At 50.4% G+C, this 24847-nt stretch overlaps 1 protein-coding gene across 1 annotated transcript; it reads right to left on the bottom strand.

Moving 5' to 3' along the window:
* Window positions 1-26: 26 nt before the first annotated feature.
* Window positions 27-19636, bottom strand: Man1b1 (mannosidase alpha class 1B member 1). Its single transcript, XM_090330983.1, has 13 exons — window positions 19428-19636; window positions 19002-19110; window positions 17216-17352; window positions 12471-12625; window positions 10994-11103; window positions 10443-10628; window positions 9281-9429; window positions 8446-8634; window positions 4289-4479; window positions 3870-3990; window positions 2787-2984; window positions 2582-2713; window positions 27-1831 (listed from the first exon to the last, which is right to left on the bottom strand). Exons 1-13 carry the CDS (start codon window positions 19548-19550, stop codon window positions 1628-1630), a joined length of 2004 nt encoding a protein of 667 aa, XP_090187109.1. The 5' UTR covers window positions 19551-19636; the 3' UTR covers window positions 27-1627.
* Window positions 19637-24847: the final 5211 nt, after the last annotated feature.

Raw genomic sequence — 24847 nt, forward strand, 5'->3', positions numbered from 1 at the left:
TGGAAGGGAAAGGAAGACGCTGCACAGCCCGTCCCTCAGATATTTAATAAAGCAGATTTCTCAGCTCAGCCTCCCATTCCCAGCTCCACCAGAGCCAGCACTGGATAACAACTAAGCCTTTGCCTCACAGCACCCTTATGCAGTTAGTACCTCTGGTTAGGAGGCCAAGGCAAGAGATGAAGCATATGTCCTTTCTGTCAGCTCAGAGCCTGTCTACAGTAGGCAACATGAGGCAGGCTGTGGTCAAGAGGTCCAGCTACTCCCCCAATGTGGGGAGGGTGCCAGGGTCTCCTCGGTGGCCATAAGACCCACAGGGCCCAAGGGCAGGTCACAGTTGGTCCTCCCATAAGGACTTTGTGGCTCGGGTCAGCAGAGGAAGGAGGAGTAGGGGTCTGAGGGAAGCCTGAATGCTGGGAGGCCTGGGGTGGCAGTCATGGCAAGGCTCTGAGCTGCACATGGGTGGTGAAGAGGCCTGCAGGAGCTGGTGGGCATGAGGCCCGCTGGTCCAGGTGCCTTCCCCCTGTGCTGCTCAGGCTCTGGTCATCCAGGGATGACAGAAAAATCCCTCTTCGTGCTCCATACAGTCTGACTCCTGAGGCTAGCTCTGTGCACATTCTTCATCCCCCAGTGGCACAGGACCCACACCACACAGCACAGGCCCCATTTGCAGACCTTCCCCATTCTGCTCTTCACACTTGCAGCAGCCATCAGGAGTTCTGACTTCAGGGGACAGACAGCAGTGTGACCACAAGAGCACTGCTGATCTCTGCGGTTGCTCACAAACCCCTTACACATCGAGAAGCCATCACGGGGAACAAGTCAACTTTTTTTTTTTTCAGTCGTGGGACTTGAACTCTGGGCCTGGGTGCTGTCCTTGAGCGTTTCAGCTCAAGGCTACCGCTCTACCCCTTGAGCTGGTGATTAACTGGGGATACGAGTCTCATGGACTTTTTTAGTGCCTGGGCTGGCTTCGAATCTCAGTCGTCAGATCTCAGCCTCCTGAGTAGCTAGGATCACAGGCGTGAGCCATTGTGCCTAGCTGCAAGTCCACTTTTATCTCAGCTGAAGAGTCCCATTCTACCAGGATGCCAGACGGACTTGCCGACCCTCTCCTGTGAGACCCCATGGGGTATCAGGAGGATCCCTGACTCCAACATGTAAACACCAGAGTCAGGTTCAAAGCCTCAGGGCTCCACAAGGTCTCAGGCCACTGCCAATCCTTAAATTCGAGGAACTCAGAAGCGCTGTCCGTGGGAGCAGAGCTGCTGGCAGGCCATTCCCTTGGCTCTTCTCTGAACACAATATAGGCTCCAGGTTCTAAGCAGCCCCAAGAGGTGGCCTGGGGCCCTGGGAACCCCAGGGGTCTCCTTGCAGTTGGCATACAGGTCGGATCAGCATTAGGAATAGGGAACCCAGGTCTTGAAGGAAGATCAAAATTGTCTGGTAAACTAACTTTCCCTGAGCCGCACACCTGCTGGTCTGGTTCTGTTCTACACTGTCCGGTGAGCAGCAGGGACGAGGAGCAGAGGCCAGGGAGGAGCACTGGCCCTCAGTGGCTGCCCAATTCCACCTCAGCCTTTCAACATCCCAGACCCAAATGGGCCAGTTCTTGGGCCAGGAGCTTTCCCTATGTGGGGGCCCAGATGGGCAGGGGATGGGCCTCAGTGTTGAACACATAGGCGTCCAGGCTGAGCAGGTCTGGGTCATCAGAAAACAGCAGATAGAGATACTTCAGCGTTTCCCCTAGGAAGAAGCTCTCCATCTTGTCCCTGGGCTCAGGTCTGTGTGAGTCCTGGACGTTGTTGATAGAGGTGTAACCACCCGAGGGGACCTGTACAAGAGCCAGGGCCTAGATGAGGAGGCCGGGCACGGCTAGGCTCCCCAGGCCTTGTCGAGGAGGCAGAGCAGAGCCCGTGCAGGCCCTCAGGACAAGCCAGCGGGAAGCCATCCAGGCTGCTTGCTCTAACACCGTGAACATGGCCCTGGGCCGACTAGTAAAAGCCAGGGCATCTCAGTGATAGCCAAGGTCAGCAACAGCTGGAAAATGCCAACACCCTTGACTGGCTGGGACACGAACTGCGCCCAGGCCAGGCCAGGGTCCAGGACAGCATGGTGGGGAGGGGATCGCTAGTGCCCAGCACTTTGCTCAAGACACAGCTGACAAAAGCCACAGCCAGGCATCAGCATGTGTCACTCCTGTGTCCACCGTGAGGAAGAGTGGGCCTGGGCAGGGAATGGCCTACTGTGAAGGGGGGCTTGAAAGACAGCACGCAAGGCAGATGGCTGACTACCCAGGGGCAGAGGCAGTGCCCCAAGTAACGGGGACCCCATGCCTTGTCACCAGTGGGCAGTACAGTGGGGCCAGAGCAGGAACCCTTTGCAGAAAGGCCTGGTCCTGAGAGCCTGGAGACTCCCCACCCTGCAAGCGTGACTGCCTCCCCATGTCAGGTTCTACAAAGCAGTCATGCCTGGCTAGACATCTGCAAGGCCCAGCAGGTTGGCTCCTCCCGACCTGCACCACAGCTGCAGGAGGCAGTCAAGAGCTCTGCAGCAGCCCACACAGAAGCGAAAGGGAGCTTACCCGAGTGTACTTGTTGAAGCTCTGCAAGATGCTCCAGCCCCAGTCTTGGTACTTGCGGTCTCTGGTCACCCGGTACAGGTAGAAGAGGCTCTCCACCGTCTCAGGCCGCAAAAGGTTATGCCTGTCAGCCGGCTGGGGAAAAGCCAACGATGAGAATGCACTCGGCCCTGTAGAGCCCTTTCCATCGGGGTGCAGCCCGGCTAACCTTGACCTCCACATCCTGCCGGTCTGCCCGGGGGTACAGATTGAAGTGTGCAATCTCGGGGCTGAGCCCGGTCTCCATCTGACGGTTCATTTGGTAGCAGGTCTCCATAAGTGCTTGGGCCAGCTCCATGTGGTCAGCTGGGAGGCCATGGTGGACGCCCAGAGCCAGTGTCCCTGGCAGGAAGCACACCAGGTGGTCCTGGAATCAGAGCATCTCCTCACCGCTGGACCCAGGCCCATATCACTCAATCAGACAAACTACCCGGAGCCCAGCCTCTGGCCTCCCAGTACAGGCAAAGCCCAACGGGCAGGGAGCCTCAACAACATCTGTTCCACACAGGCTGCAGGAACACCAGGTAACACCTGCCTCTCTCTCTCACACACTCTCTCCCTCACACACACACACAAAACACAGAGGGCACAGGGGCATTCAACAACATATATACACGTGTGTGCGCGCGCGCATGCGCCACAGATGCAGACTGGGTATTTTCTGCCCTGGGGTCCAAGGGAGAAGCTACAAGGCCAGGTCTTTCTGAGCTGCTGACCCAGGCCTTCTGGGCTCTTCCAACCTGCTTACGAGCACATGTGGAGCTGTGCTGTCCGTTGGATACCTTGGGGAGTTCTTGGGGAGGACTGCAGGGAGGACTGCAGGGAGGGGGCTGACACAGGGAGTTCAGGTGCACCCTGCGGCAGGCCCCACAGAACTCAGCTCACAGGACTCCTCTGGGGATGTCGAGTCAGGTAGCAAAAGTCACCCTGTGGCAACAGCTCCCATTCCCTGACCAGGAGTTCCTTTCTTTCTTTCTTTCTTTTTTTTTTTTTTTGGCCAGTCCTGGGGTTTGAACTCAGGGCCTAAGCACTGTCCTTCGGCTTTCCCAAGCTTCAAACCACTTGAGCCACAGCACCACTTCCAGCTTTTTTCTATGTATGTGGTACCAAGGACTTCGTGCATGCCAGGCAAGCACTCTACCACTAGGCCAGACTCCAGCTCCAAGATTTCATTTCTTCTGACATCTATGCTCATGACCTCAGAAGCCACAAAGAAAGAGGCAGAAGTCTCACCCACCCACTGACAACTCACCATCTTGGCGCTGAATCGGCCATGGGCAAGTTCTCCCACAAAGGTGAGTTTCCTGGGCTGGGAATGCCGCAGCAAGTGTGTCTTTATTCCCTCAATGGCTTTCAGGTAGTCTTCCAGTAACCTGTGAACATCAAGCTTATGTTGGCTCTAGCCAGGTGCTGGCCTCCCCTGAGGGTTGTAGGGCCAGGCCTGCAAGGACTTCAGGCCTGGGCAACAGACACAACACATGCAGCCCAAGGAAATAGCAACACTGAGCTGGGCACTGAGAGCTGCGTCTCACTGAGTAAGCCAACCCCCCACCCACCACGTCTGTGGGAACATGGTCACATAGAGGAGCCAGGGGCATCTGCACGCCCACTGGCTGCTGACAGGTGTGGGGAGGAGCTGGGGCCCTGCGAGGCAGCAGAAGCAGGCCTCACTGTGTCTCCTTCTTCCCGCCCTGGATCCACTGCTTCAGCAGGTATTCATAGTAGCTGTCGGCCCTGGCGCCGAGGGTGAACACGCCGGGGTGGGTGAAGAGGCCGCTGTGTGTGTTGATGAACATGGGTACCAGCCCATCCTTCTTCCCAGACAGGGCGTGGATGTGCCGCGTTACCTCCTCCACGGCCACCTGTGAGAGAGGGGCAGGGGTCCTGGAGGTCAGCGTCTGAGACGTCACAGAACTGAGCAACGGTAGGACATTCCTCAATGCCTCATGTACTGATAACATTTAAACATTTATCTTTTGGGGGGGAGGGAGTCAGTCGTGGAGTTTGAACTCAGCCTGGGCGCTGTCCCTGAGCTCTTCAGCTCAAGGCTACCACACTACCCTTGAGCCACAGCCCCACTTCTGGTTTTCTAGTGGTTATTGGAGAGATGGGTCTCAAGGTCTTCGTTTAGTGCTAGAGCGGGCCTTGAACTGTGATCCTCAGATCTTAGCCTGAGTGGCCAGGATCACAGGCATGAGCCACCATGCCCAGTTCTTTTTTTTTTTTTTTTTTTTTTTTGCCAGTCCTGGGCTTGAGCTCAGGGCCTGAGCACTGTCCTTGGACTTTCTCAAGGCTAGAGCTCTACCACTTGAGCCTCAGCACCACTTCTGGCTTTTTTTCTATGTATGTGGTACCAAGGAATTGAACCCGGGTCTTCGTGCATGCTAGGCAAGCACTTTAACCACTAGGCCAAACTCCCGGCCCTTGTTTTTTTTTTTTTTTTTTTTTTTTTTTTGAGGCCAGTACAAAAACTAAACAAGGGAAGGGCTTAAATGGGAGACAGGAATTAATTGGTGTTGTGGCTCAAGTGGCAGAGCAACAGCCTGAGTGGAATTACTCAGAGACAGTGCCCAATATTCTAGCAAAACAAATTCAACAGCATAGTAACCAGTCAATGCGCTCACAGATGGAACTAATGAGCAGAATGCCAGGATGGTCGAAGACACAAACCCAAAACAAAAACTGGTGTCGTACACTGCATCCAACACTGGGCACTTTAACTGGTACATGCATCTGACATGCATCAAGTCTCCAGGAGGAAACGACAGGAGGATGGAGGAGCACAATACAAAAAAAAAAAAAAAAAAAAAAAGAGCCAGGGCATCACTTAAGAGATGGGATACACACTTAGTATGTGGAAGATCCTAGCTCAAATCCCAAGAACAAAACAAATCCCAAGCAAAAACCTAAACAACAGCCAGGCGCCAGTGGCTCACTCCTGAGACCCTAACTACTCAGGAGACGGACATCTGAAGATAGCAGCTTGAAGTCAGCCTAGGTAAGAAAGTCCATGAGACTCTTGTATCCACAAGAGACAAGTGGTGTTGTAGCTCCACTGTAGAGTGCTAGCCTTGAACACAAAAGCTCAGGACAGTGCCAGGCCAAACAAAACAAAAATGCCACTCCATGAGCAGGAACTGAATGAGGCCACCTCAGGCTTGGGTGTGGTTCGGGATGGAGTACTTTCTGAGCATGAATGAGGCCCTGGGTCCAGGCAGTACAAGCAGAAAAACGGTGACCACTTCAAGATGCAATTAGATCATGACTCAGCTAAAGCACAGGTTTTTCAGAATCAACCACAGAGCAGAACATTTCTCTTCTCTCTTTCTTCTTTTCTTTGCCAGTCCTCGGGCTTGAACTCAGGGTCTGGGCACTATCCTTGGGCTTTCTCAAGGCTAGCACACTACTATTTGAGCCACAGCACCACTTTTTGAAAACTGTTGTGGATACAAGAGTCTCATGGACTTTCCTGCTCAAGCTGGCTTTAAACTGCTATCTTCAGATGTCAGTCTCCTGAGTAGCTAAGATTTCAGGTATGAGCCACTGGTGCCTAGCTGTTGTTTGCTTTTTTTGCTTTTTTCTATGTATGTGGTACCAAGGAATCGAGCCCAGAGCTTCATGCATGCTAGGCAGGCACGCTACCACTAGGCCAAACTCCTGGCCTGGAGCATAAGATTTCTACAGCAAACTACAAAACACAACAGACAGACATTAAAACCAACATAAATAGATGGAAACACATCTTATGTTTATGGACTGGAAAACAATATGGTTTATGTATCCTTAACCCTCAAAGTCAACATGATTCATCCTACAGTGCCAATGGTATTTTCCATAGCAAAGAAAAGCCAGTCTCCAGACCACCTATGACCCCACGGGACTTTTGTAAAGAAATGCCTTCTATAAGGATGATAATCTGTTCACTTACCACACAGTTACAGTGATTGAACAGCATAATACTTACTGGCTTAAAAAGCTATTTGCTAGGGATCAGCTCAAAAAACCTATTACAAACGGATGAAGCTAAGTCAGGTGAACTCTTGGATATGGAAACAAGAGGTTTACCTTTGTGATTGTTGTTTTTAAAGTACTATGTTCTTTTTTTTTTCCTCTTATGGTTTACCTCATGTTGTTACTGTATCTGACTTGGGTACCTGGGATTTGGTATACATGTTAATTTGTTTATTCTGTGTGTGGGGGGGGGTCATGGGGTTTGAATTCTGGGCCTGGGCTACTGTCCCTGAGCTCTTCAGTTCAAGGCTACTGCCTTGCCCCTAAGCCACAGCCCGGACTTCTGTTATTCTAGTGATTAATTAGAGATAAGAGTCTCAAAGTCTTTAGTGCCCCAACTGGCTTTGAACCTTGATCCTCAGAGCCCAGCCTCCAGAGTAGCTAGGATTACAGGAGTGAGCCACCACAACGGCTTTGTTTATTTGAAATAGGGAAGTAAAGGGGAAAAACATGATGATTGGAAAAGGGTAAGGGGAGGGGAAGTGGAAGAAAAAAGTAGGAAAGGTTATCAATGTTCAAGAAGTAAGGTACCAGCCTAGGTGAGGTGGCTCATACCTATAATCCTAGCAACTCAGGAGGCTGAGATCTGAGGATCACTGTTCAAAGCCAGCCCAGGTACAAAAGGACCTGAGACTCTTATCACCAATTAGCCTCTAGAAAATAGGAAGTGGAGCTTGGGCTCAAGGGTAGGGTGGTAGCCTTGGGCTGAAGAGCTCAGGGACAGCGCCCAGGCTGAGTTCAAGCTCCATGACCCACAAAAAAAAAAAAAAAAAAAAAAAAGGAGGAGGGGGCTGTTGGCTCAAGAGGCTGAGATTGAGGATGACCGGCCCGGCCAGGATTTTTTTTTGCCAGTCTTGGTGTTTTAAACTCAGGACCTGGGCGCTGGCTGTCTCTGAGATGCTGCTTTTTTTTTTTTTTGGATTTATTAACATTTTTACATCATATTTCAAATGTCATGTTTAACAAACAAGTATTCAAGAAAGGAATTTCTGTATACAGTCTTAGAGCAGAATTAAAATTAGGCTTAGGGTTTGTATGTCATAGATACATATTAATCTATGTAATAAAGTATTATGTCTATAGAGTCATAAATTTTTATGTCTATGTAATTGTGTTTATATTTCCAATTCCATGTCCATAGCATTGGGTAGGCAAATATTGAGTCCTTGCTCTTGTACTGTTTGGATCTAACAGCCACATATTAAGGATACCATGCGCCTTTTGTTCCTTTGGTCTTGACTTGTCTCACTCAACAAGATTTGCTCTAGATTCGTCCACCTCCCTGTGAATGCCATTATTTTATCTTACCTGTTGGCTATGTAGAATTCCATTATGTGTGTGCATATAGATAGACAGATAGATAGATAGATAGATATCACATTTTTTTTTTTGCTCAAGGCTATCACTCTACTCTTTGAACCATAGACCATTTCTGGCTTTTTTGGATTATGTGGTACTGAAGAATAAACCCCGGGTTTTATGCACGTTAGGCAAGCACTCTACTGCTAGGCCACATTCCCAGCCCTGGAAAAATTTTGACATTTATCTCTAGCCAGCAAAAAGCTGGAAAGTGGGGCTGTGACTCAAGTGGTAGAATGCTAGGCTTGAGCACAAAAACTCAGGGACACACACACACACACACACACACACACACACACACACACACACAAAGCTAAAAGACAGTGCCCTGAGTTCAAGCCCTAGCACCAGCACACACGCATGCATCTGCACATAAAAAGTGAAGAAAGGGAAAAATGATTAAGAAGAGAGGTGAATACACACAAGCTCAACCTGTGATGGGCACCTAACTGTCTTACTTGGAATTTCTTTGTTCCTGTGAGGCGGGTAAGCTCTCGGAATTCTAGCTGGATACTTGTCACCTCGGCCACCGTGCTATCTGAGGTCCACTGGGGCGGATGGGCAACTCCAGTGCCGATGTTCACATCCGAGTACGGGATCTTGGAGGGTGTGGCGAAGGCAGGCATGAGCCGATTCCCAAAATCTTCCTGGCACAGGAGCACAACAAAGAACCAGAGTTCCAGGCCACACTTCCAATGAGGCATTAGCAATTCACATCCAAGTAAATGGAGAGATAAGATTTGGTTGTTCTCCAATGCCAAACTTGTGGGGGGAAAAGGCAAGCAGAGGGTGGGAGAAAATACTTTAAAATAACCTTATCTGATAAAACACTGAAATCCAGATTGTATGTGGGAATTTTAAAGAAAACTTTTTTTTTTCAGGCAGCAAAATAGTTCATTGGGGGAAAGAGCAAACTGCCAGCCCATATGAGATGGAGGTGTGCACAGACAGCAGGGAAGGAAAAAGAGAAGGAGAATAAAGCTATCTCTTTTTTTTTTTTTGCCAGTCCTGGGCTTGGGCTCAGGGCCTGAGCACTGTCCTTGGATTTTCTCAAGCCTAGAGCTCTACCACTTGAGCCTCAGCACCACTTCTGGCTTTTTTCTATGTATGTGGTACCGAGGAATCGAACCCAGGTCTTCATGCATGCTAGGCAAGCACTTTAACCACTAGGCCAAACTCCCGGCCCTAAAGCTAACTCTTAAGGAAGCAAAAAGAAGCTCCAAATGATCAACAGTGCTTTCTCCTGCCTGCGCGTGCAGCCAGAGGCAGCCTCTGGCTGCAGCAGACCCTCACCGCCTTCCTCAGGAACAGGCTGTCTCCTGACAGGTGGTAGGCACTCAGGAGCCCCCCCAGGATTCGGATGGTGCTCTCAAACAGGTTGACGTCCACATTCTTCTTAAAGCTCAGCTTCTGTGACACCCACTTCCGGGCTTCCTCAAATTCTGTGGCATTGGGAGAGTGAAGGTGAAGGGACAAACTTATGCATCTGTCATCTCTCCGAGTTTTTTGTTTTGCTAGTATTTGGGCTTGAACTCACAGCCTCACATTCAGCCTGTTAGCTCACAACTGGAACTCTATCACTTGCATCATGCTTCCAGCCTAGGTTTCTACTCCAGCTAGAGATAAGAGAGTCTCATGGCTAGCTGGGCGTGGTGGCTCACACCTGTAATTCTAGCTACTCAGGAGGCTGAGATCGAGGACCGTGGTTCAAAGCCAGCCCAGGCACCAAATCTGTAAGACTCTTATCTCTAATTAATCATTAGAATATTGGAAGTGGGGCTGTGGCTCAAGGAGTAGGGCAGTAGCCTTGAGCTGAAGAGCTCAGGGGCAGCACCTAGACCCAGAGTTCAAGCCTCATGACAGAAAAAAAGAAAAAAGTCTCATGGACTTGTCTGCCTGGGCTGGCTTTGAACCACAACCCTCTAGGTTCAGCCTAAGTAGGTAGGATTACAGGTAGGAGCCACTGGTGCCCAGCCTGGACCCATCTTCTAAATGTCTTCTAAAGAGACATGCCATCCTAGTATGGACTCAGGGCCAACCAAGATAGTAGAGGGGCTGAGGATAAACAAGGGCTGTGACACAGGACTGTGTGGGAAGCTTCCAGCCACTCAAGCAAACACTTCATGACTGATTTAAAAATGATCCCAATGAAATGGGAGCTAGGCGGTCTAAGAGGACATCCGAGAGACAAGGGCAAGGGCAACCCCCCCCTCCCCTGGCGGTCTGCACAACACACTTGGCATCCACTTTCTGTCTACCCTTGGATCTCCAGGGCTGCCACGCTAAGCAGGCCTGGGCCCGATGGAGGAATAGGCTCTGGGCATGCCTAGCTCGTCCACCACAAGGTCAGATGGAGACGGTGGAGTTCACGCCCTCCATGCTGCCACCCATAGACACTGCTTCCCCTGTGTGCCACCCACGAGGTACACAATTCACTCCAGAAAGGAGCTATCACCTTGTTTTAGGCCCAAAATCCACATGGTGTCCAGGGCGTCAATCAGGGTGAGGCCCAGGCCAAACCACTCACTGAAGGACCTGGACACTGGCTTCAGCTCATCGTGGCCCCAAGCAAACTTGCGGTAGCCTTTCCATGCATGGAGAAAGGCCTCAATCACCCCCTTCTGGCGGTTATTTGGCGGCACTGGAGGAGAGAATGGGTGGTTAGGAAGTCCTCACCCTGAGCCAGAGGAGACCTCAGGCAGAGAATGACTGAGCCCTGGGTGAGGGGAACTGAGTGGACACTGGCCAGGCAGAGAGCAGCAAACACAGTCCCTGCATCTGCTGCTCAGGAAGGAGATCAGGGTCATCAAGAAACCACAGACTGTCCGTCACCAGGGCTGCAAGATGGCTAAGGACTTGACAAAGGACCACAAATGGCAAAGAATATTGACGGATCGTTGCACAGGGGTCTAGCAGAAGGCCTCGGCCTGGGTGTAGAGCACGCTAACCTCAGGATGCTCAAACCTAGGCTCAGGTGAGGAAAGCAGGTCAGGTGGGAAGACTCACATGGTTCTTTCTGCAGCCTGGATGCCTGCAAGTAAGGCTTGGCAGAAGCTTCTGCTCTTCTGGAAGGGAGTTCAGTGTTCTGCTCGGGCTCAATCACTGCTCCCCGCCAGCTATAGGGAGAAAAGAGAGAGCGGTTGGTCAGCACCTTTCAGGTGCAGCAAGGGCAGCCAGAGAGGCCAAGGCTACCTGGGACATGGAGAAACAATTCCAGGGTCACTTCAAGCAAGGTGAGAGCCTTACATCAGAGATCTAAGCTCGAGGAGTTTGCAGACCTGAGAATTGGTAACCACATGGTCTGTCACACAAGCCCAAAGTGAAGTTCAGTGGACACAGGAACTGGGCAGCCTCCTGGACCGGGTGACTCGTCTCCTTCTGGGGTTAAGCAGAGGGTTTGTCCCAGGAGCTCTAGATAAGGGTCAATACAAAAAGTCTCTCCCTCTCTTCTTTTTCTTTTTTTTTTTTTAAGGGGGAGCAATCTAGAGGCTTAAATTCAGGGCCTAGGCATGTCTCTGAGCTTCTTTTGCTCAAGGCTAGCCCTCTACCACTTGAGCCACAGCACCACTTCCAGCTTTTTCTGTATATAGGGTACTGAGGAATCAAACCCAGGGATTCATGAATGCTAGGCAAGCACTCCACCACTAAGGCACATTCCCAGCTCCTAACAGGTCTCTTATACAACCTGAGCAGTACTAGGCCTTGGCTTTGTCCACATGATTCAATTCTAAGGACTCAAACGTGAAGCAGGATTGCCCACGCTGTCACTCTGAGTCAGATATTCTGACTCTGCAAATGTAAGCAAGCCGTTCCATAGGCCACAGCTCCACGCCCTGCACCCTTCCCACTGGCTCCTGTGTGTGCCTGGAAGACCAAGCCCTTGGGTCAACTCTGAAGGCTCCGAGCCCTCAGCTCAGACCACTCCTACAGTTAGCACCCACCCTGGCAGCCTGTGCTCATCACTGTGCGAACAACTCAGATCTGGGTCCCAGGGTGTACTCACTGCAGTGTAGGGCTAAGGAGCGGCTGCTAAGGGCCCACATGCTGCCTCAGCAACAAAGTCAGGTTGTTACAGGAACCAGGACTGAAAGAAGGGCCTCAGAAAGGGGGTGTCTGCCAGGTGGGTGCCAGCTCAGAGCCACCTGCTGTGAGAGCAACACCAGCCTCATTCTCACGCTTGGTTATCCCTTCCTAATCCTCCACCTTCACTCCTTAGAAAAGCTGTTCCCAAACAGAACTGCACACGAAGAACCAAGGGAAGGGACCAATTTGGTTGTGACTTCCAGTCATAGCTCAAGGAAGAGAACTTTTCAGGCCACACAGTTTTGAATGGAAGTAATGTGGACCAGACAGCCAGTTCTTATTACAAAAATACCTCATCAATCTGTGTTCTGTGGCCAAATGAATCCATTAGAAAAGAGATAAAACAAAATACCAGGCTGTTCTCAAACACATCCTGGTCAGTCTGATCCCGGCTCCATACCTGATGACAGCATGCTGAGGGTTATTTTCTTCCTGGGCATCGCTGGGGGCCACCTCTGGCTCCTTAGGGTCATCCTGTGTCCCATCTTTGGTAACTGTGTTGGGGGCTCTGATCTGCAGGCGGGGGGGTCCCCTTCGGAAATGTTTTCGAAGCTTCTGAACAAAAACGATAATCATAGGTGAGAATCTACCTTACCTGCCTGTGGGCTGTGCTTGAATATCTAGGATCTCTTTCTCAAATGCATACCCACTCTGGGAAAAGGGAGTAGACTGGAATGTTCCACCAGCCTTGGGGAAATATTGGTTTTTGTTTTGTTTTGCTTTTAAAAGGGGGAGGAAGGAGTGTGGCCTAGTGGTAGAGTGCTCACTTAGCATGCATGAAGACTTGAGTGATTCCTCAGTGCCACATACACAGAAAAAGCTAGAAGTGGCACTGTGGCTCAAGTGGCCTTGAGCAAAAAGTATCTGAGGACAATGCCCAGGCCCAGAGTTCAAGCCCTGTAAATGGGGGGAAAAGGGGTGGGGGGGAGGGCGCCAGGTGCCAATAGCTCAGTCTTGTAATCCCAGGCTCTCATGAAGTTGAGATCTGAGGATCATGGCTTGAAGTGCGGCTGGGCAATCAAGTCCATAAGACTCTCATCTCCAGTGAACCATCAGGAATCTGAAAGTGGAATGGTGGCTCAGATGGCAAAGTGCTAGCTTTGTATAAAAATGCTGAGAGAGGGCTGGGAGTTTGGCCTAGTGGTTAAAGTGCTTGCCTAGCATGCATGAAGACCCGGGTTCAATTCCTCGGTACCACATACATAGAAAAAAGCTGGAAGTGGTGCTGAGGCTCAAGTGGTAGAGCTCTAGCCTTGAGAAAGTCCAAGGACAGTGCTCAGGCCCTGAGCTCAAGCCCAGGACTGGCAAAAAAAAAAAAAAATGCTGAGAGACAGGAGAGAGGCCCTGAGTTCAAGCTACCCCTTCTCCTCCCCCACCAAAAAGTCTATAGGTCTCCAAGCTGCGTGTGAGTTTGCCAAATGGTTAGTAAAGGCTCACCCAGAGGCGAAAGCTCTGGTTAGGATTGTCACAGAACCTAGAACAAGCCCTCTGAATGGAAGACAAAAAAGCAACAGTTCCCACTTGTTCCTTCAGCCCACCCAGTCCTGAGCAGTGTGAAGGTCTGTACACAACACTGCTAGGCCTCTACTGCTTACCTGCCCTGTCCTGCCCCCACAGCCCTGTCACCAGCTGGCAAACCTCCCAGCCATTTCCTGCCTCCATGGAAGCAGGCACAGAATCCCATCCTTAGTTTTACTTAAGTGATAAAAGAATGCTCAGGAGACAAATGGTGGTAACAAAAGGCCTAGAAATAAAACCTGGCTGGAGAAGGATCTTCTGTGAACCAGGGCCCAGCATGAGTATCCACAGCAGAAGCCTCAAATGTGCACGTGCATATCCAAGTCTGGCAACATGGACCAAAGCTTTCAAACTCTGGCCTGGACAGGATGGGGTGACAGTGTTGTCTCCTAAACCCTTGTTCTGAAACTATTAGAGCACAAGCGTTCAGTGAAGGGACAGCTGTGGCTATCTCGTCCACATCGCAGCTTGAGCTAGGCAGGTAGGAGGTTACCCCTTGTTCTGGTGGAATTCAGGGCTGTCATGTCATGCGAGGCAGTTCCTCTACCACTTGATACGTGCCTCTACCCTTTATCCCTCTTGTCAGTTTCTTTTTTTCTTTTCTTTCTCTCTTTTTTTTTTTGTGGTACTGGGCTTTAACTTAGAGGCCCTAAGTTCTTTTGGCTTTCTCACACAACTGGTGCTGTACCACTTTTGCTTTGCCTCCAGCCCTGCATTTTTTTGTGTTGGTCCTGGGGCTTGAACTCAGGGCCTGGGTTCTGTCCCTAAGCCTATCTTGCTCAAGGCTAGTGTGCTATCATTTGAGCTACAGCTCCATTTCCAACTTGTTGATGGTTAATTGCAGGCAAGAGTTACATGGACTTTCCTGCTTCAGCTGGTTTTGAACCTCAATCTTCAGATCTCACTTTCTCAAGGCTAGAGCTCTACCATTTGAGCCTCAGCACCACTTCCAGCTTTTATGTATGTATGTGGTACTGAGGAATCGAACCCGGGGTTTTGTGCATGCTAGGCAAGCACTCTAACAGTAGGCCGAACTCCCAGTCCCAAGACCGTGAGATTATCTCCAGTTAACCATCAGAAAACAGGAAGTGACGCTGTAGCTCACAGGGTAGGGCGGTAGCCTTGATCTGAAGAGCTCGGGGACAGTGCCCCGACCCAGAGTCCAAACCCCACAGCTGACAAAAACAAAAAAAAAAAGTTTCAGAACTCAGCCTCTCATGTAGCCAGAATTCTAGGTATGAGCCAGAAGTGCCCGGCTTCTACACGACCTTAAGGGCAGCAGCATCTCCCAAATCCTACTGAATGCAGAATGAAGGCTTAAGGGACACTATAGCATGCAAGGAACATCTTTAAATAGAAAAATAACCTTCTTTGTTTTTGTGCAGTTATGAGATTCCACCTAAGAGGGAACTTGTGAACACCAACATGAAAAAACTGGCCCGTGCCCACAGACTCTGTCTAAGAAGGGGCTCTCCCATCAGAAAGGTGCAGAGGATGACCCCAATGTTTGTGGTCCACGTGACAGGCCTTTCCCAACACCCAGCTTCTGTTCAAGAGCACAGCCTGCTGGGCCCTGCAAACTCCATACTCCACAGAAGGATGTGGAGTACTAGAGCAAAGGCAGCTTCTCCTGTTCCTCTTCTTTCTCCTGAGCATTCAGGAATGGGATACAATGTCCTTCCTCAGGTAAAAAGCACAATGCCCCTCCGCCTAATTGTGTGAAGGGACCCCCAAGCTCAGTGGTGCCAACCCTTCGTGCTCACATCCCTAGCCAGTGCAAAGGTCTGGCCTCTACCTCGAGCTCAGGAGCCAGTCCTGGGGGGAGGCAGCTCCCTGAAGCCACTACTATCAACAAGGACTTCCTGTGTGTCTCCATGTGACACTGAGGGATGTGAAACCTCCACCTGGCCCAAGACAACCCACAAGGGCCCCGCCACATCAGCGAGGCATAACCAGAGCTGTAAGGACAACATTAATTGACACCCTGCCTTCACAAGTGCAGGACAACTGCACTATTTTTTTTATTGCCAGTCCTGGGGCTTGAACTCAAGGTCTGGGCACTGACTCTGAGCTTCTTTTGCTCAAGGCTTGACTCCACCACTTGATCAACAGCCCACTTTTGACTTTTTCTGTTCGTGTGGTACTGAAAATCAAGCCCAGGGCTTCATGCGTGCTAGGCAAGCACTCTACCATTAAGCCACATCTTAGCCCCTGCCCCAACTATTTTTTTTGGTCAGTCATAGGGCTTGAGCTCTGGGCCTAGGCATTGTCCGCGAGCTCTACAACTCAAGGCTCCTGCTGTACCCCTCGAGCCACAGCGCCACTTCCGGTTTTCTGGTGGTTAATTGGAGATAAGAGACTCACGGACTTTGGACTTTAGTGCCTGAGCTCGCTTTGAACAGTGATCTTCAGACCTCAGCATCCTGAGCCACTGTGCCAGTCTTGTCCCAACTCTTAAGACATAAAGGCGTGGGTCTTCTCTGTCCTTACCTATGCTAAGTCTCTGGACTCTTCTTCCTTTCATCCGCTCCTCAGCCCAAACTACTCAGCATGGATGTCCCATAATGAGGCCTGGCTGCTCCCTACCCCTTGTAGACAACACGTTACCACCAGTGCCTCCCTGATACTCGATCCTCACATTACCTGCCTCCCTCCACCCACCTCCCAGACGTAACACAGCAGAGCCTCCCTGGCCCTAGTCCAGTTCCTGCAGTGTTCAATTGTGTCTCTGTACACCCTCGCTCCCCATCACCCACCCAGGACCCAAACCTCCAGACCATTCCTCTACTGCGAAGCATCCCTGTGTGAAAAGCTCTGTCCTGCCAACCTCTCACTCCGCAGCTCCTCTTGAACACATCAGGGAAAACTACCAGTGCTGCCTATGCCTCTGGGTATCTTCAGGACACAGGTAGTAAAAAGTCCCTCTCTCCTGGCCCAGCCCATTAGAGGTCCTCCTTGTCGAGGTCCTTCTCAGCTTTGCCTGCCCACCGTGACAAACAAGAGGTTTTCCATCATCAAACAGCACCTCTGGGCCATGTCATGTCCTTCACAAGGCAGTCTGGGCTCTCACCACTGGTCCCCTTGACCCTTTAGACCTATGTTCACACAGGATGTGTGCCACCAGCCACCTGCCTAACACTTTTTGGCTATCCTCTTCCCTGACTCTCCTACCAGCTTGTGGCTCCTCTAGAGAAGGGCCAAGTCCTTCCTTCCCCACTGGGCACCGAAGACAGCATGGCCGGGTGATAGAGTCTGAAGGAAGAGTCTGCCTTTGCTATCCCTAGCTGTTTAGGCACCTGGCCCAGAATGAGTGTGAGCAGGGAAAATAATTACTCTCAGCTTTCTTTTTTGTTGCCAGTCCTGGGGCTGGAACTCAGGGCCTGGGCACTGTCCCTAAGCTTCTTTTGCTCAAGGCTGGCATTCTACCTCCTGAGCCCCAGCGCCACTTCCAGCTTTTTCTGTTTATGTGGTACTGAGGCATGAATCCAGGGCTTCCTGAATGATAGGCAAGCTCTCCACCACTAGGCCACATTCCCAGCCCTACTCTCAGCCTTCTTGAAGCAGTATTTCTATCTTGGAATACTACTGAACAGATGGTTACAACTGCACAGTGTTTCCTGAACGTACCTGAGGTGACCTCTGTGGAATGTCCTCTGGGCTGGCACCTGCCTTCTGTGGGGCCGGTAAGGCGGGTGGGTTGGCTGGTTTCAACCCAGGAATTTCTGGTCTCATCTTCTGCTCTTCTTCAGGTCTGCTACTCAGGGCTACGGAAAAGAATCCTTTACCGCAAAGCCTAGAGAAACTTAAACTTTCTGTAAGAGAAATCTAGCCAAAAATAGGGAGGTGGAAAGACCAAGAAGGAAATGAACTGTGGTAGTATATACCTGCAATCCCAGCCACACAAAAGGCAAAAGCAGAACAGTAGTGGTCCAAGGCCAGCCCTGGGCAAAAGTTTAAGCCCTACTTGAGCTGGGTGTGGTGGCTCTCGCCTGTCATCCTAGCTCTTCAGGAGGCTGAGATCTGAGGATCACAATTCAAAGCCGTAGACTACTACCCTGAGCCCCTAACAAACAGAAAGAAAAGAACCTACTTAAAAAAAGAAACTAAAGAAAAAAAAAGAGGGGGGGCTGGGCGCATGGCTCAAATAGTACAGCACCTGCTGCCCTGACTTAAAATCCCAGTACTAAAAGGAGTCATTGAGCCAGGCATGGGGGCTCACGCCTGTAATCTTAACTACTCAGGAGGCTGAGATCTGAGGATCACGGCTCAAAGCCAGCCTAGGTATGTATGGAAATCCATGAAACACTCAGTTCCAGTTAACCACCAGAAAACCAAAAGTGGTGCTATGGCTAAAAGTAGTAGAGTGCTAGCCTTGAGCTGAAGAGCTTGGGGCCCAGTTCAAACCCCACGACTGATGACAATGACGATGATGACAAGAACAACAGGAGTCATTTGAGAACCACCAGAGAATTTCCTTCCTTTCTGTTGTTGTTCTTGTTGTTGGTCATGGGACTTGACGAGGCCTGGGCCTCGTCCCTGAGCTCTTCAGCTCAAGGCTACCACCCTACCCTTGAGCCACAGCCCCACTTCCCATTTTCTAGTGGTTAATTGGAAGTAAGTGTCTCAGGCTTTGTAGTGCCTGAGCTGGCTTTGAACAGAGATCCTCAGATCTCAGCCTCCTGACTAGCTAGGATGACAGGTGTGAGCCACTGCGCTGGCTAATTTCATTCTTGTTAAAGCCCCTGCAGGTACGACCTGAGCACAGAACACAGCCCTTCACTGTAATAGGGCAATGTGTCTGAACAACTGCAGCCTTGTGCCTCTCCCCAAAAAGATCAATCTTTGAGGAGCAAGCTGAGACAGATTCTCTACATCATCACCAGAAATATATTGGTCTTCTGTAAACAAGTGGTATGGAACAATGAGACACTAATGTAAGGATTAAGACTAAGCACTCAGGGCTGGGAGTGTGGCCTAATGGTAAGAGTGTTTGCCTAGCCTGAACGAAGACCCAATTTCCATTCCTCAGTACCACATACATAGAAAAAGCTGGAAGTGGTGCTGTGGTTCAAGTGGTAGAGCTCTGGCCTTGAGAAAGCCCAAGGACAGTGTTCAGGTCCTGAGTTAAAGCCCCAGGACTGGCCAAAAGAAAAGAAAAAAGACTGAGCATCCAAACTAAGATATTGGTTCCCCTGACAGACAGGCTGCTATGGCAGTGCTGATACCCGAGGCAAAGCTGTGCTAGCGCCGGGTGGTCAGTCACCGCTCCTTTTCTCCTCCTCTGCGTCTCCCCTCGCTTTGTTGCCCTCCAGGTGTGTCTCTAGATCTGTTTTAAGCTGCGGTTACAAGGCTACCTACGCCCTCACCCGAGCCCCAGCCCGAGTGACCTCTGGTGCCACTGCTTTTCTGATACCTTTCCACTGGTCAGCCATGTGGATGTAGGTCAGGAACCCACAAAGAATCAGAAAGGCCAAGAGGAAGAGAATCACATTCCGCTGTAACCTCGACAGCTGCTTCCATTTCTAAGGAAGGGACAGAGAAGGGCACTTGTCACAGATACAGTAACGACAGGAACGGGGCGAGACCCAGTGGTCAGCCGCCCTGGGGTCCTCCGGGGGCACCGGCTCGGGCCGGGGCGCGGGAGCGGCGCAGACGCCGGGCGGCGGCGGCCCAGCGCCTCCCGGGACCCGAAGCCCGGGCCGCGCTGCGCACCCCCGCTGGAGGCCGAGGCCGGCGCCGCGGGAGCGAGCGGCGCCGGGGCCGGGCGGGGCCTCGGAACGTCGCGGCGGACCGGAGGAGCCCGGGCGCGCCCGGGGCCGGCCCGCCTCCCGCGCCTCACCCTCCAGCAGGAGCGCCGCCGCCGGCTCTTGCTGTTGTCGTAGCTCTCGCTCAGGCTCAGCGTCACCGAGATGAAGTCCGGGTGCGGCGCCGGCGGCGGCGGCGGCGGCGGCGGCGGGTACATGTGGACGACTCCGGCCGGCGCCGACGGCGTCAGGAAGCCCTAGTCCGAGGTAGACCGCCGGCAGCCATAGCACCGCGGTGCGCACCCCGCCCATCGCCGCGGACGCCAGTGCGCACGCGCCTCACCTTTCACCTGCCGCCGCGCAAGCGCCCTCCGCGTCTCCTCACGGCGCACGCGCGCCGCTTCCGCGTCCCGCGACGTGCGTTTCTCTCCGGGGAGGGAAGGGGCGGAGCCCCGCGCCCGGCACCGCCGCGCCACCGTCCTCGCCCGCCCGCCCCATCGCCGCCTCGCTGGGACGCGCCCCGACGGGAGGCGAGCTCCTGCGGCCAGAGGGACCTGCGGGGCCGCGTTCAGGCTCGGCGCGCGAGCCCCGGGCGGACCCCGCACCCCCTCACCCCGGGCCCCTGACGGGCGGACCCCCCACCCCGTCACCCCGGGCCTCACCCGGGCTCCAGCTTGGACTGTGCTCAGGCCCTGGGACGCGAGCCCCAGGCTCCCTCAGAGCTCAGCCTCTTGTAGCTCTGATGACAGGCATGAGCCACCAGCGCTCACTGTACAATGTGTTTTTAATCGTAATGCAGTTAAAGTAGAAAGGGTTTGGGAAATCCACAGATAACTTGAATAACACTTCTAAGTAACCGAGTCAAAGTGGAAATTACAAAAGGAGTTGGAAAGTATTTGAGCTAACCAGGGGACCGGAGGCTGAGATCTAAGGATCCCGGTTCAAAGCCAGTCAGGGCACGAAAAGACACTGAGACTTTTGTTTTTGTGGGTCATGGGGCTGGGAGCTGTCCTGTACTCTTCAGCTCAAAGCTACCACCTTACCTCTGGGCCTAGGTGTTGTCCCTGAGCTCTTCAGCGCACGGCTACCACTGGACCTAAGAACAAATTCCCATTTTCTAGAGGTTAATTGTAGACTAGAGTCTGGTCCTTTTGTGCCCTGGCTGAGTTGAACCTTAATCCTCAGATCTCAGCCTCCTGAGTAGCTAGGATTACAGGAGTGAGCCACCATGCTTGGCATGACTGAGAGACTCTTACCTCCAGTTAACCACTAGAAAACTGGAAGTGGTGCTGTGGCTCAGGGGGTTAGGGCAGTATCCTTGAGCTGAAGAACTCAGGGACAAGGACCCAGACACAGAGTTCCAAGCCCCACAAGGGGGGAGAAACTAAGCTGAATGAAAGTAAGATGTAGCCAATACAATGTAGAAGAAAATTTTATGGCTATAAACTCCAATATTTTTCTACCTTAAGGAATTAGAAGTGCTGCATTGCTCAAGTGTTAAAGTCCTTGCCTACCAAGTACAAGACTGCCCCCCAAAAAGATGTTTAGACCACCAAAGAAAAAAAGGACATTATTACTGACCTTATAGGAATATTTAAATTGAAAGGGGCTTGGACATATGGCTCAAGAGGCTGTCTACCCAGCAAACGTGAGATTCAGAGTTTAATTACAGAATCAATGGAATACTACCAAGGACATTAGATGGACACTCCAGAGATTGGATCAAATGGAAATATGCCTAATGATGCAAGTTACCACAGCCAGTTTTAGAAGAAACAATTTCTGAGAGTACCAACAATGAAACCGAGTAACTGAAGATCTCTGTTGGGTGCAGTCCTCCACTGTGGATTCTCAAGACTAGGAAGGCAGAGAAAGCAGGACTTAAAAATTGAAGGCTAGTCTGGCCTACATGTAGAAACTTTGTATAAATAATAAAAGCTCTGATACAGGTGGTTTAACACAGCTCTATCAAGCCCTAAAACAATTGATGCCTGCCAGACTGGCAGCTCATGTCTGTAATCCTACCTACTCAGGAGGCTGAGATCTGAGGATCACAGTTCAAAGCCAGCCCGGGCACTAAAAACCGAGAGACTCTTATCTCCAGTTAACCACTAGAAAACTAAAAGTGGCACTGAGGCTCAGGGGGGTAGGAATGCAGCCTTGAGCTGAAGAGCTCAGAGACAGCGCCCAGGCCCAGAATTCAAGCCCCATGACCAATAAAAACAAACAAACAAAAAACTAATTTATAACCTCAATTCCACTCCCTATTAAATTTTAGCAGAAATTACATTGATCCAATTTTTTTTTTTTTGCTTGCCAGTCCTGGGCTTAAGCTCAGGGCCTGAGCACTGTCCTTGGACTTTCTCAAGCCTAGAGCTCCACTACTTGAGCCACAGTACCACTTCTGGCTTTTTTCTGTGTATGTGGTACTGAGGAATCGAACCTGGGTCTTCATGCATGCTAGGCAAACACTCTACCACTAGGCCGAACTCCCAGCCTCACATTGATCCAAACTTTTGTGTGTAAGTACAAAAGCTGCAATTTGTCAAAACAATCCTGTAAGAGATAGTGGTTGCTGAAGATACAGCTAATTGATAGAATACCAGTGTAACCTTGGGTTCAGTTGCCAGCCAATGCCTCTGGGCGGGGGGGAGGGGGGGAAGAGCGAGCCATGAGCTAGTACTGATACTTGCTGTTTTCAAAGCTTCCCTGATAGAGTCACTGTGGTCGATCATAACATGCGTGAGGCCTTGAGTTTCATCCCCATTGCTGTAAAACAAAAATACTGGCTTGACATAGCACAGTCATATACATCAATGGAACAGAATTGAGGAATATACTACATTTATTTATTTATTTTGCCAATCCTGGGGCTTGAACTCTGGGCCTGAGCGCTGTCCCTGAACTCTTCAGCACAAGGCTACCACCCTACCCCTTTGAGCCATAGTGCCACTTCCTGTCCTTGAGCTTTCTCAAGGCTAGTGCTCTACCACTTGAGCCATAGCATCCCTTCTGACTTTTTCTATGTATATAATACTGATAAATTGAACCCAGGGCTTCATGCATACTAGGCAAGCACTCTACCACTAGGACACCCTCCTGGCCTCACTCCTAAATTTAATTGTCAATTTTTTTGTATGTGTGGATCATGTGGCTTGAACTTGGCCTGGGCGCTGTCCCTGAGCTCTTCAGCTCAAGGCTACCACCCTATCCTATAACCAAGCCTCACTTCCCATTTTCTAGAGGTTAATTAGAGATAAGAGTCTCAGGTCCTTTTGTGCCTGGGCTGGCTCTGAACCTTGGTCCTCAGATCTCAGCCTCCTGAGTAGCTAGGATGACAGGTGTGAGCCACTGTGCCCGGCTAATTGTCAGTTTTTGATAAAGATTTTAACACTAATGAGAAAGGATAGTTTTCAACAAAGGATAGAAGAAAAACTAGAGATATAGATATACAGACTATATCATATATCTATATATTCTATATATAGAGATACACACATACATATGCAAATAGATGAATTTATACCTTGTTTTATACCATAGCAAAAACCCAAAACCTCAAAATGGATCATAGACTTAAATATAAGAGCTAAAAGCATAAAACTCTATGAAGTCCAAGACCTGCCCTGAGCAAGTGTAATACCCTACGTGAGCCAGACACAGTGGCTCACGCCTGTTAGCCTAGCTACTCAGGAGGCTGAGATCTAGGATCAAAGTTCAAAGCCAGACTGGGCATGAAAGTCTTTGAGATTCTTATCTCCAATTAAACCAGAAAACAGAAGTGGCACTGTGGCTTAAGTGGCAGAGCACTAGCCTTGAGCTAAAGAGCTAAGGGACAGTGCCCAGGCCCAAAGTTCAAGCTCCAGGACCGAGAAAAAAAATATATAGGCAAAGATTTGTAGGTATGATTTTAAAAAGCCCAATCAATAAAAGAAAAAATTAGACGTCATCAAAAGTTAAAATTTTTAAATTTCAAAGACAATGCTGAGAAAGTAAAAAGGCAAATTACAGATTGAGAAATTATCTGCAAAGCATATATCTGATAAAAGACTTACCTAGTATACATAATAACCATTAAAACTTAGGAAGAAAATCCAAACAAAGAGAAAAGCCAAACTGAATACCCATTTCTCCAGAGAAAAATATATAAATGTCCAATAAGCAGACGAACAGATGCTCAAGGTCATTAGGGAAATACAATTTAAAAACAGTGAAACCGAGCACAGTGGCTTATGCCTGTAATCCTAGCTATTCTGGAGGCTGAGTTCTGAGGATCAAGGTTCAAAGCCAGGCTGGGAACAAAAGAACCTGAGAATTTTGCCTCCACTTAACCTCTAGAAAACGGGAAGTGGGGCTTGGCTCAAGGGTAGAGTGGTAGCTTTGAGCTGAAGAGCTCAGGGACAGTGCCCAGGCTGAGTTCAAGTCATGACCCACAAAACAAACCAACCACACACACAATGAGATAAACATATTTATAGAATGTCCTGTCCAAGAATAGAATAGGACCGACTGGGAATGGGCTAGTGGTGGAGCGCTTGCCTAGCATCCATGAAGCCCTGGGCTCCATTCCTCAGGACCACATACACAGAAAAAGCCGGAGGTGGTGCTGTGGCTCAAGTGGCAGAGCGCTAGCCTTGAGAAAGCCCAAGAATGGTGCTCAGGGCCTGATTTCAAGCCCTGGGACTAGCAAAAAAAAAAAAAAGCACAATGTCTAGGTGCCTCTTCATAATTCTATGTATAATGTACATACTCTTATACTATGTATTATATATATATACCTCCAAACAAACTCTATGGTCTGAAAACAAAGGATCTCTCTCTCTCTCTCCTCTCTCTCCCTCCCTCTCCCCCCCCCCTCTCATCAGTTGTGTGGCTTGAACTCTGGGCCTAGGACTGTCCCTAAGCAATTCAGCTCAAGACTACAGCTCTTCCAGTGTTCTGGCGTTTAACTGGCGATAAGAACCTCATGGAGTTTCATGCTCAGGTTGGTATTGAACCGAGACCTCAGATCTCAGCCTTCTGTGTAGCTAGGATGACGGGCATGGGCCACCGCACCTGAATCTCTTTCTCTTTTTAATTTTTTTGAAGATTCTATCTTCTTTTCTTTATGTGGATTCAAGTATACATCACGTGCATCTTTAGGGGGGTGGTGCGAGGGTACAGAGCTGGGGGGAATGGGTGAGAAAGTGCAGCAGCGGAGCTCACTGGACAGGAATGAAAGTGAACTACAAAGCTGGGTAGAGATGGGAGGGAGGGACTGGGAGAGGGAAAGAGCAGAAGACACTGTGCGAAGGAAATGGGCCCACTACCTGACTCCTGCACTGGAATCCTCTATACATCACCTCCACAATAAAAATAAAGTGAACTCATGTGGGGGAGAGGATGGGTCTGACTTTAAGCAATAGATATATGTCCAGGCATGGCAGCACATACCTTTGGTCTCAGCTACTTGGGAAACAGAGATCAAGGTTCAAGGCTGGCTAAGAAGCCCAGGACCTAACCTGAAAAAAACAGA

This window comes from Megascapheus bottae, chromosome 3, assembly GCF_031878675.1.
Source record: "Megascapheus bottae isolate mThoBot1 chromosome 3, mThoBot2.hap1, whole genome shotgun sequence".
Lineage (NCBI taxonomy): Eukaryota > Metazoa > Chordata > Mammalia > Rodentia > Geomyidae > Megascapheus > Megascapheus bottae.